This window comes from Ziziphus jujuba, chromosome 3 (assembly GCF_031755915.1).
Source record: "Ziziphus jujuba cultivar Dongzao chromosome 3, ASM3175591v1".
NCBI lineage: Eukaryota > Viridiplantae > Streptophyta > Magnoliopsida > Rosales > Rhamnaceae > Ziziphus > Ziziphus jujuba.
The window spans coordinates 11,118,700-11,131,091 of record NC_083381.1 but is presented as its reverse complement, the minus strand read 5'-3'; the positions used below and the strand labels follow the sequence as shown (position 1 = coordinate 11,131,091).

At 32.3% G+C, this 12,392-nt stretch overlaps 3 protein-coding genes across 6 annotated transcripts; 1 reads left to right on the top strand and 2 right to left on the bottom strand.

The window, feature by feature from the left end:
* Nucleotides 1–5,690: 5,690 nt before the first annotated feature.
* On the bottom strand, nucleotides 5,691–6,512 carry LOC112492305 (uncharacterized). The gene has a single exon (XM_025075549.3). The coding sequence runs from the start codon at nucleotides 6,510–6,512 to the stop codon at nucleotides 5,691–5,693; it is 822 nt and encodes a 273-aa protein (XP_024931317.3).
* A 1,994-nt stretch (nucleotides 6,513–8,506) lies between these two features.
* On the top strand, nucleotides 8,507–10,946 carry LOC107422247 (D-3-phosphoglycerate dehydrogenase 1, chloroplastic). 2 transcript variants are annotated; one of them, XR_001581842.4, is made up of 2 exons: nucleotides 8,507–9,538; nucleotides 10,249–10,946. XR_001581842.4 is itself a non-coding variant. In XM_016031670.4 (2 exons), exons 1-2 carry the CDS (start codon nucleotides 9,450–9,452, stop codon nucleotides 10,551–10,553), a joined length of 339 nt encoding a protein of 112 aa, XP_015887156.2. In that variant the 5' UTR covers nucleotides 9,188–9,449; the 3' UTR covers nucleotides 10,554–10,946. The 2 variants fall into 2 exon arrangements, 1 of the variants encoding a protein (XP_015887156.2); XM_016031670.4 differs by having other exon boundaries at nucleotides 9,188–9,483.
* On the bottom strand, nucleotides 9,678–12,392 carry LOC107422248 (sodium/proton antiporter 2). Of its 3 annotated transcripts, XM_025075550.3 has the most exons (4): nucleotides 12,024–12,366; nucleotides 11,509–11,615; nucleotides 11,241–11,361; nucleotides 9,678–10,716 (listed from the first exon to the last, which is right to left on the bottom strand). In XM_025075550.3, the coding sequence occupies exons 2-4, from the start codon at nucleotides 11,553–11,555 to the stop codon at nucleotides 10,507–10,509; spliced, it is 378 nt and encodes a 125-aa protein (XP_024931318.2). In that variant the 5' UTR covers nucleotides 11,556–11,615; nucleotides 12,024–12,366; the 3' UTR covers nucleotides 9,678–10,506. The 3 variants fall into 3 exon arrangements, 1 of the variants encoding a protein (XP_024931318.2); XR_003056585.3 differs by lacking the exon at nucleotides 11,509–11,615 and having other exon boundaries at nucleotides 12,024–12,392; XR_001581843.4 differs by lacking the exon at nucleotides 11,509–11,615 and having other exon boundaries at nucleotides 11,241–11,446; nucleotides 12,024–12,378.

The following is a 12,392-nucleotide window of genomic DNA, read 5'->3' as shown; positions in this document are numbered from 1 at the left end:
ATGTATATATATATGTGTGTGTGTGTATATATATGCTATATATAAGTAAAATCACAGAAGTAACCTTTTCTAAGTTTTTTGGACACATATGTGTCCTTTTATTTCTACACATATGTATAATAAAAAAACTGTTCTTAAATCATATTTTTATTCTTTTACATAATTTATGCACTTTAATTAAACATATTAAATTTTTATATAGTAAATTAAACTCTAATTAATATTTTTGCTAACTTCCATACATTAAAATTTTGATGCAAACATTTAAAAAAATATATTAAAATTTAAATTGATGGTTTGCGTAATTTTTGAAAGTATATATGAAACGGTATATTTCAAATTAGACGAGGTACTATAAGCATAATTTCTCATATGCAAATTTGATGTACGAAATTGACAACTATCAATTATTGTTAAATCCATGGAATAAGTTACAAAAGTTGACAATCTATCTGTAACACAATGAATGTCAAAAAAAATTCGATAACACATTCTGTACAAAATTTCTTAAGTTGGCCCCAGTAATTCAACCATTGACAATATACCTCTAAATTTGAGTTCAAATCATAACATAGGTGAAAATTCTCTTTCCCTCAAATTGTAATTATAATAATAATAAAAACCAATGTTTACAAAAGAGTGACATTGCTACAATATGTGTGAGAATGTTTATTTATTTTTTGAAGTATAAAAAACATGTATGAAAAATGACAAATAATACATAATTAATGACTTGATTTTCTCTTATAAATAAGAATAAATCTAACAAACTTTCATTTTAAAACTCTATATCAGAAATGCCAAAACTTTGAAGGAAACTGTTTTTTGGATTCAACTTTTTAAGAATTAGTTTCCTAAAATTAGTTTTCTTTTTGGTCATATTTTTTTTTTTTTCAATATTTCGAATCCATAACTTTTTATTTTTTAGCTAAGTGGCTTATCAATTGATTCTACTTCACATTGTTGAACTTAGTTTCATTACTGATGTTTGGTAAATGTATGGGTGTATCATGAAAATAATGATTCAGATGTAATAAAAAATTTATTTCCTTTAAGCACAAAGATCATATGGAAATAAATAATTCAGAGTTTGAAGCTCCATATTGGACTTGACAAATTTCAACATGACCAGTTAATACTAAAAAAATTCACTTACATTTTTAAAGGTTAAAATTTAGGTGTAATGCATTAGGTTTATAACGGATCAACTAGTTAGGATTTGTTAATATAACGGGTCAGTAACGACCAAACCCACCAAAGCTATTTTACTTGTAAGTAAAAGGCTGTTAAATAATTTTGCAATATGTAATATGAGAAAAAGAAAATTATTGTTTTTATTTTTATTTATTTTTTATTTCAAACAATCTTATTTTAATTTTTATTGTTACATTTCTGGTTTGTATCTTTTATTCATTTTTTTTAACAAGTATTAAACTATGTTTTAGTTTTTTATTGTACTTTTAGTCTTTAAAATAATATAAGTATATATGTATATATATATATTTACAGGTATTAACAACTAGGTATAAGCATTGGATTTATTATTTTTATAATTATTTATATAATTTTGTGTAATCTATTTAATATTTAATTTTGTATTATAATTATTTTTTATAGTATGAACTATTAATCAAGTCTAATTTTAATTTTGTATTGATTTAAATATTTTTATTATAATTTTTAATTTTTTAAAAATAATTTATAATTAAATTAAAATTATTATTAATAAATCAAATAATAAATTACATAATAATTTAATAAATAAGCTTAGATTTACATATTACAGCACCAAAATTTAACGAAAACATGACACTAACATACACAATACAACGTCCCCATATGTGCCACAACCCTAATAATTAACTACCGAAAGTAGTAGCTTAGCAGAAATAAATCGTGCAGTCTTCGTATGAAGTTCGAGTTTTAACAAATTTTATTATTATTTTGATGATTTCATATTACAATACTAATACTATGTGATACAAAACTACAACCTGATTCCTATAATACTATTAAAAATAATTTTTTTTTTATTCAAGCAAAAAAAAAAAAAAAAAAAAAACCTAATAATTGAAGTTATAAGTAAGTGCCATTCAGGCCGATTGTGACATAAGCAAAAGTGTTTTGGTTCTGCCAAGTACTTATCTGATTGTGAATTTGAGAAATATTGCAAATGATCAAATAAAAAATCCTAGCTGTACATTGGGAGAAAAAAATAAAAATAAAAAAAGTAAAAATGAAAAGATAAAAGTTATTTCTGTCACAGTACCAAAGTGACAGCCAACAAAAGTGTTTTGGTTTAATTATCTGATTGTGAATTTGAGAAATATTGTAAATGATCAAATAAAAAATCTTAGCTGTACATTGGGGGGAAAAAATAAAAATAAAAAAAGTAAAAATTAAAAGATAAAATATTTCTGTCACAGTACCGAAGTGACAGCCAATAGTCTCCAAACACATACTTGAAAAGTCATCGTTCGACTGCTCAGCCTCTTAACATATTACAAAAAAAATAAAAATCCAATTAGACCAAACTTGAAGCGATAGACGTCGTCGTTAGAGGCCTCGAAGCATCAGTTTGGCAACCTTTAAAACGTCGACGTTTCAGATATGTTCCTCTGCTTTTAGATACATGCTACCATTTGCAAGTCACCCAGTAAACCTTTAACGTAGGCGTAGGCCTCACATTAAAGCTGCGCTTTGTTTGTATGCTGCATGTGGGTACATCGAGAAGGCTCACAAGATGTTTGGTCAAATGTCCAAGAGGGACAATTCAGCTTTTGCCATTTGAATGGTAGTCGCTTATCTTGGGGGTTCGCTGAATTGGGTCTGTGTGATGATTCATTGGCTCTGTACTTCCAAATTGAGGAAGAGGTTGTTGAAAATTTGTGGGGGATGTTGGGTTTAATTCAAATTGGTGAAGTGGTTCATTCAAACTTTGGAACGATGGGTTTGTCTTCAATGCGTTAGTGGACATTTATGAGGTGACATCGCGAAGGCCCAGAAAGTCTGAGATAAAATTGCAAGTCATGACCTGGTTTCTTGGAATTCTATGCTTATTGGTTATGTTTGTCATGGGCTTGTCATGGAGGCATTGGATATTATTTAACGAATTCTCCAAGAAGTTTATCAACCGGATTCCCCTGCTATATCCACAATCCTCAGCGGTGTGACATCATTGAAGCTTGAGGCTCGAATCAATGCATCGGCAATTTTTCATGGAAGTTGTCCATCGCAAATTTCCTGTTTGTTATGTACTCCAGTCATAGATAATTGGTTCAACGACGTTGGTTGTTCGAGAATATGCCTGAGAGGGACATTGTGTCATGGAATTCTATCATTTCCACTAACAGTAAGCAACCAGAAGCACTGGCTTTCTTTGAATAGATGGAGAAAGCTGGTGCTTTTCCAGACAGTATCGTATTCGTGTCTTTACTATCAGCTTGTGCCCATTTGGGTCTGGTGAAAGAGGGGGAGAGACTGTTTGTTATCATAAGAAATAAATATGGGATGACCTCAACAACAGAGCTCTATGGTTGTATGGTCAACCCTTATGGAATGGCGGGACTAATCAAATAGGCTTATGATATCGTAGAGGAAGGAATGGAGTTTGAGGTTGGTTCAACTGCGAGGGGGGCATTGCTATATGCTAGCTGCCTTCATGAAAATGTAGATGTAGGAGAGGTGACTGCTGAAAATTTTTTTGAGATGGAACCCAATAACAAGCATTGCTATGAACTTTTGATGAAGATTTAAGGCAATGCAGTTAGATTGGAGGATATAGAGAGAGTGAGAATGATGATAGTGGATGGGGAATTAAACTTGTAGACTCATATGTAGAAGCAAGGTTCCATGGGATTGAAGGGAATTGATCTCCTTTTTGGTTCTCAACTAATAATATCAGTATACTGAGTGTTCAATAGATACCGAGTTGCTTGATTTCCACAATAACAATATCAGTAAAAACTAGTAAGTTGCTTGATTGTTTTTATAAGAACATCAACATACCTAGTTTTAAATAGATACCAAATCTTTACTTCTTCAAATTCTTTGATGGATCCTGACTTACCAAAATCTCTCTATGAACTTGTGCTTGATCTTGAATTTTAACTCGCAGGTCTTTGATCTTTCCTCTGTTAGTGATATCAAGTCATTTGCATAAAGATTTTCTACAATGGATGTGGTAGTTCATATATTGGTAAAATATTCTATGAATATTTAGTACAATCTTGAGTAAACGGTCTTGTGCAAAATATCAGTGAATAGTGTGTTAATTGTGTTTCTTTCTTGGCCTCTCCCTGGATTTCTAGGCATTATAAGATGATTAGATATGAAAATTGTGATGTTTTAAACTGTTGGTGTTGCAGACTATTACAAAATTGTTGAAGAATCTAATACAAATGAATTCTTCTATTCCCTGGTTAACAATGCTGGCTTGCTGGAGCATAACCGAGTTACTACCTTAAAAGGTTGTAGTTTTGATTACCTGTGGCTGCAACTAAATCTAATTGTTTATTGCCTATTTGTAAAAACTGATATGTTATCCTTCTAATAATTTTTAAATTGCATGTTCAACTTTGCTGTAAATATATTAGGCTTCTATGCCATTGCTGGAGAAAGATGCACATGATGCTCGAATTATTGAAGTTTCTTCTGCTTGAATGTCCACGGCACCCTACATCAAAGATTTTTAGGTGACACGGCTTTTGCTAAATTCTTGTCAGCAGCATTTAATCTGATCATGCATTGTATGGATGGAAACTTTAATAGGGTGGATCAATGAGCTCGAAACAAGTGAGTTGCGGTTTGATAATTTGACAACAGACATCTATCTTTAACTTTTTATTGTGTTTTCATGAATTCCAAATTGAATGAAAATAATAAAGCTGTCCGAGAATAAGCTTTTCAATGATGCTAATGAGCAGTCATGACCTTCACTTTGATATTGGTGTCTTGTAAAATAATTTAGAATGCTGTATGCACCAACCATCAAGTAGATAAAGCTGGTAATTGGTACTTTGTTAAGCGGGTCTAAATTTAGGCATTCTACTTAACTATTCACTATATCATCCTGAACTTTTTGGTTTGCCAATTTTCATTCTCTATATAAACATTAAATGTGTTTTCCTCTTGTCTTTATATCATTATATTGTTTTAATTATATTTAATGGAGTTGACATTGTTGGAGTTGGAGGAGAATATGCTTTATAAAAGTAATTGAAATTTTCTTGCCGTAGTTCAAAAACAGAGAGAGAGAGAGAGAGAGAGAGATCACTCATTAATGATCGGAAATCAAAATCAAACAAAAATAAAAAATAAAAAAATTCAATGATCAAAAATATATTAACGAACTAAAACATGGAAATCTTGATGATAAAAAATTAACGAATCAATTAATTTACATATTTTTTAACATGGAAACCTTGCAATGTAAAAGATGAGAAAATCATGGGACCAAAATCCAAAATTCATCCACCAATACTGAATCAATTTGTTGCATCATCAAGTTCTTGCTAACAACAATCTTCATTTAAAGTGTGCATTGCAACAAATATCATAAAACAAATTTTAATTTTTCTTTTCTTTGCTTTTCTTCTTTTCCTTTTCTTGGTTCTGGGCATATTCTAAACTGCAATCTCTCTGTTGGTATCTATTTTGTTCCTTTTTCCTTTTCTTGGTATCTATATTGATTATGTTCTTGAATCAGTGGGCATCTCAAATCGGCAAACCGGACAGTAATGACTGTTATCCAACCAAGTTCGTATGCAGTCTTCATGAAACACATGCAAGCATGGCATGCAAGAAGCTCGTGACATATCTCCATCTCCATCTCCATCACCAGCACCAAACTCTGCAAGACATATTGTGCATGTCTTGTTTTCACCAACACATCTTCTCATCTTCCTCTTTCGACTGTACTTCTCTTCTTCCTCGTCCTCTTCCTCTGCCGCCACAACCCTAACCCTCTTTAACAGCTTCTCAACCGATGATTTCTTGGCCGGTACCATTCCACAGTTCCTCCTTTGCAGCTCCACCATTGAATTCTCCATAGCCTGCAACTCCAAACACCTTTCGCAACGGTACATATTGTGGGTTCTTGTTACCTTGGCAAACAAGGTAAAGAAAGAGCGATCGTTGTCATAGAAGGAGCGGTGAATGCTTTTCCTAGCATATTTGATGATCTCCTTTGCGATTTCGCCATGGAACTGCGAGTGGATTTGTAAGGAGGAAAGCTTTGCAGAAACAGCTTTGTGAATGAAAGTGGAATCCTTCAACCGGCTGATATCGCAACGGAATGTTGCTTTGCCATTGTTTTCTTGAGTTTTGTATAGAAGAGTTGAATGTAAAGTTTCCGATGAGATATTGAAATAGTGGTGCTCCACTTCATACTCAAACTCCACCAAAAGTTGATTCCCTAAAACTCGAACCCCATTAACCCTGTTTGCTACTTGTTCCTTTGCCTGAATCTCACAAGAGCACAGATTTTTTTCATGATGAATCTCCATAGCCATAACTCAATGAAAAAAAAAAATAAAATAAAACAAAAAGTTGGCTTTTAGTTTCTATTAGCTAATGATTCGTGTAATGGACAACCTTGCTAAATTAGGGTTAAATTACTATGCAAGTTAATTACAAATACGAGGTGAACTAGGATTAAGCCAGAAAGTTAATTATAAATACCGATTAATTAATGGAAAACAATTACAAATTTGATGAGCCGTTACTTTTATAATTAGGGCTTTTAAGAATCAAAATAATATTTAGATAAGGTGATTTATCTTGCCAAATAAGATATCTTTATAAAAAAATTCTTACTTTATTCTTCTTCTATCATAAATATAAATTTCATTTTATAAATTGTAGATGCATTTTTAAATAGCAAATTTAAGAAAAAAAATTCATAAACTGATAAAAAATTTTATGGTCAAAAACCATATCTTAAAAGAAAAACTAATTATATATATATATATGTATAATAATATTTTTAGTGAATATATATATATCATCTATAGACAACATAAAAATTTAATATGATCAGAACTCGGCTGACAAGACAAGTCTTTGAAGGGATTGCAAAAATAAAAAATAAAGTCTTTGAAGGACATTAAACATTGAATTGGGCATATAAAATTATCTAGAATTATCAAGCATTTTCTGTAGAACTTAGGCAGCAAGCAAAGTATCGGTATTGGTGAAGAAAAAATCTAGAGTTTCCAATATTATCAACCAAGAAGTGGTGGTAACCGACATTGGGATGGGCTTCCTTGCAATGTGATCAGCTCTAATCTTACCCCCAAAAAGAAAAATGGATAATGTGATCAGCTTTAAAGTTAGTGGGATAAAGCTATTCAAGTGAGCGCCCGCACAATTAAGAAAGCTGTCAGGAAGTTGAAAAATATTATTTGTGACGTTGATAAATGATCCTTAATAAAATTTATTTGTTAGATGATAAATTAAATAATTATTATTACAAAATTCATTTTTAAAATATTAATATAAAAAATAATAAAATTAAATATTTCAATAAATTGTTACTAATAATATACAATGTTTTTTATTATTTTATTTTTGCTAATCACTAATAATATAAAACTTGAGTAAGTAGTTAGAGTGCTAATGTATTGAGGCGGTCAGTTCGTTCGGATCTGATCAATATGGTACGGATCAAATACATGTTAAAAATTATAACTATTGGATTCAAAATTATAGATATAGACTATTCAAATTTAAAATTTTCACACATCAGAAAATTTGTCCAAATTCCCTTCTCAATTAAAGGGTTCCCAGCACAAAAACAAAGCATTACAAAAAAAAGCAGCTCCATAATCTCCATACCAAATATGGTTCCAAAAAAATTGCAGGAAAAAACAAAAAAAAGAAAGAAAGCTCCACAAGCATTACAGAAAGAGAAGCCTCTTCTCCTTTGCTTCGTGTTTTTCTACTTACTTCAAAAACGTGGAGCAACACGCAAAAAACATCGATAGCCTTGACGAAGCCTCTCATTTTCTCAGCCCATTTGAAGTAAGTGAATGCTGATCTTGGATCGCTTCTGTGGCTTAGAAGAGTGTTTATGACATTGGCTGGCATAAAGTCGATTCTTTGGTATCTAGGGAAGATTGGGTTTGTGAAAGAGAAGAGAGAGAGTGTGGGTTTAAGCAAAAGCGGCTCACTAATGGAGAGATCAACGAAGAAAGAAGTAAAATTCTCATCTTTGGTTTTTGGGGGTAGAGGAAGAAGAAAGAAGTATACAGAGTCTAAAAACCCTGAAACTGAAACTCCTCTAGAATTGAAAATTTAGGACTGGGAGATGTACGGAATGGGGTTTATGGCTTATGTTTGCTATGGCCATTTCGAAGGTATTTTTTGGAAATTCACAAACAAAAGAAACTACCTCCTACATTGCAAACATAAGCCATAAACCCCAGCTGTGATAGAGAAAAAAATAAAAAAATAATTTAGCTTTAAAATATTACTTTTATATAAATTAAAAAAAAATGAATGAATGAGTAATTAAAATTATTAAACAAAGCACAAATAATAAAAGAATTGAAGATGAACCCAGCTGTGATAGAGAAAAAAATAAATAATAAAAAAATATTGTTTTCTTATCTTACAAAGAAAAAGGCCAAAAAAAAAAAATTGATGGGAAAAGCCAACCCTTTTAAGCGTTTGCTGCTTTCAATATTAAAAAAAAAAAAACTTTTTTTTCTTACAAAGAAAAAGGTGAAAAAAAATTAATGGGGGAAAAACCAACGTTTTTAAGCAATCAAAACGTTGACTTTGGTGTTTTTTATTAAAATAAAAAAACCTTGTTTTTCTTATCTTACAAAGAAAAAGGCAAAAAAATTTGATGGAAAAAAATCAACACTTTTAAGCAAAATGTTTTCAATATTAAAAAAAAAAATTATTTTTCTTACAAAGAAGAAAGCTAAAAAAAATTGATGGGAAAAAGCATTTAAAAGTGTTGGCTATGATACTTTCAATATTTAAAAAAAAGTTGATAGGAAAAAAAAATTGATAAAGAAAAACCAATGCTTTAAAAAAACAAAAGGTCGAATTTAATGCTTTCAATATTTATTAAAAAAAAAAAAAAACCTGTTTCCCTTAGAGAGAAAAACAGTAAAAAAATAAAATAAAAAAAATAATTTGATGGAAAGCCTACTCTTTTAATGTTTAAAAGCAAAGCATTTGCTTTTGTTGCTTTCAATATTAAAAAGAAAAAAAGGAAAAAATAAAAAATAAAAAGACTCTAGTTGAACTTGTAGCTAGAAACAGCTTGCGGAATCCAGCGAGAATGGTGTCGGCGATGTCGTTTGCAACAGTCCTTTGTCTTGTGCAGCCCGTTTCCAACGATCGGTGCAATACAAATAGTTGGCCGCATATCTGTCTGAGAGTTGGTTCAAAACCCAATTCCTTGATGGCAAAGTCGTTGAGGTTGAATCCAAACCATGAATTCGCATATGGGTTCCCCATGTTTCCACGGTTTGTTGTCTCTTGCAAACCTAATTCGCCTCTAGCTCCATCTCCATCTCCAAATGTATATGTATATATATATGCTTAGCTTTTTTTATTATGACTTTTTTTCTTCTAGCTTTTAGTCTTTTGGGTTCCTCTCTCGGTATTATTAGAAGAAGCCAGCGAAACTAGCTGGGGAAGAGGAATAAAATTTTAAAAAGTTTGTTTGATTGTTTTTTCTTTTTTTTTTTTTTTTTTTTTTTTTTTTGTTTAACAAAACACATTTCGATGATTATCATCGATTCTCCGGCGATGCTCACAGAGCCGCCGATCAAGAACCTGAGGCTATTGTTGTTCGATCCCCTGTGAGTCCTGTTAAAAGTAAACCATTTTTATCGTTTAAATAAAGAAAACAATAAAATTTGTCAGATCTATTCGATTCATTGGTCGTATTTGATAGAATTTTAGATTTGACCCGAGATAGAATGGAGAAGCAATGGTAATACAACTCTTTCGAATAGAACTCTTGAGAATGGCAGTAATTATTGAATATAGAATTCTGTTTTTTTTTTTTTTTTTTTTTTTTTTTTTTTTTTTTTTTTTGGCTTTTTCTCGTCCTGGTTTCACAAAAATATGTCAAACTCTTACTTTTTGTATTGTGGCAATCTGTATATGGTTTGCATGTTAGGAATTTTATATTTATCATGATTGTTCTGTGAGGACTTGGGCTTCACCTATTAGTTTTAGCATACCCAAAATTCCTTACTCGATATATTATTTGGTTTAATCCAGGTAAGTGGCAGAGGAACAAATATGTTGGTGTATCCCTTGTTGGAAAAACACTGGCAGTGATGGGCTTTGGAAAAGTTGGATTCGAAGTTGCTCGGCGAGCTAAGGGGCTAGGTATGCATGTCATAGCACATGATCCATATGCCCCGGCTGATCGTGCCCGTGCCATAGGTGTGGATCTTGTGAGCTTTGATGAAGCCATATCTAAAGCTGATTTTATCTCTTTGCACATGCCTCTTACTCCTTCTGCAAATGAGATTCTCAATGAGGAAACTTTTGCCAAGATGAAGAAAGGGTCCGAATTGTGAAAGTTGCAAGTAGAGGAGTTATTGATGAAGATGCTCTTGTGAAGGCACTGGATTCTGGAATTGTTGCACAGGTATTTTTCTGATATTGCAAGGAAAAATACCTAGTCAATGACATTAAGGCCAGCGGAACAGCTAGAGAAATTGCTGAAGGTATTGCCAAGTTCTGTAAACAAAGGCAAACATTATATGTTAAGAAAGGTGAAATTTCTTCAAGTATGATAACCTCTCTCTCTATATATATATATTTCAAGTGGTCTGGGAACTGATATTAAGAATAGGATACGGATGCTTAGGAAGTTGTAATTGAAGAGCTTATAGATTGTAAACTTTCCTTGTGACTTCAACGCACAGTTTTGAATGTTAACACCACTAAAGTGACCAACATTTATGGTCCATCTTGAAGTTTAATATTATATTTAACAAGTAAGATAAATCTCAATATGCGTGTGCATATCTACTTCACCACCAAAATCATAGTTCAATGACAATCCACCACATTTACTCCTTAGTACTTTTTAATGTAAACTTCCAGTGACACATGAGAGGGAGGAAGGCAGAGAGAGAGTACAAGCCTTTCCTCTGTATTTTTTTTGGGATATCAATTAATCATTTATGAAGCACAGATCCCTAACTCTCAATGTAAAAGAATGCAAAGATATTTACAAAAAGTGCACTCATAAAAGTTACCTTCATTGTCTCCAATGTTGATATCCGACCATGTATCGATCGCATAGTAGTGGTGACATCACCAATGGGAGTCCATGCACCACCTGCGTTTGCAGCTATACCAACCACAGCGCCCAAAAGCCTGGCAGCAAAAACATATAAACAATGAAGTATTGCAAAGGGAATTGATCATCAGCCCCCCTTTCCCTCTAGTCTCCCAGTCATTTCTGCAATAAAAGAAAAGGCATAATTGGATAAGTAAAGAAGATAGAAGACAGTTGGCACATACTTGCGGTATTCTGATGGAGGCACCAGTTTCCGCAGTAAAGAAACCATGACAATAGTAGATGTCAGGTTGTCTAGGACCGAACTAAGGAAAAAAGTCACAAAACCAATCTGTGATTTCGACAATTACTGGTTCAGTGCCATTGAATAGTACAAAACTTAGCAGAGAAGGACAAATCAATAGATAAGAATTTGGAGAGACTATCTACTTCGCACAGCTCTTTTGTATGGGAAAAGAACTTGTTGAGGCAAAAGCAGAAGTAGACAACCTCTTTTCTTCATTTATCTCTATTCTGTTCAGGCCAACAACAGGGGAGGTTTTTATTTTTTATGTTTATTTTTTTTTAACACTTTTCAAAGCACTTTTTGATACTTATCAAAAGCCCAAATAAAGTAAAAAATTTCATCTAAAAATAAGAAAATTACCAAATCCAAAAACCAATTTCTAACTCCAAAATGCCTAAGACAAATCGAAATCCAATAAATAAATAAATAAACAAATAAACAAAGCCCACTTACCAGCTTTCACCGACGTGTTAGCTTAAGCAACATTCCTAGCCATGGTAGCAAAAAGAGCAATCCTGTGCTCAGTGGTGGCGAACGAACTCACACTCCGTCGGTGAGGCACTCACGGCGCTACTCTTCAAAATGGTCAGAACGGTGGTTGGAATGGTGGGGCTGAAACCGCTTGCGTGCAAGTGGGAAGGGTGGAAACAGAGTAGAAGAGGAGAAGAGGAAAATAGGTTGGGTGAGATTTAGGAATTTTGAAATGGGTCTGTGTGAAACGGTGGTGTGAGCAAGAAGGGGAATTTTGCAATTTTTCTCATGTGAGTTGCAATTCAATCTTAGCCGTCCGTGTCCATGGTAGGCAACCAAATGGCTATAGCA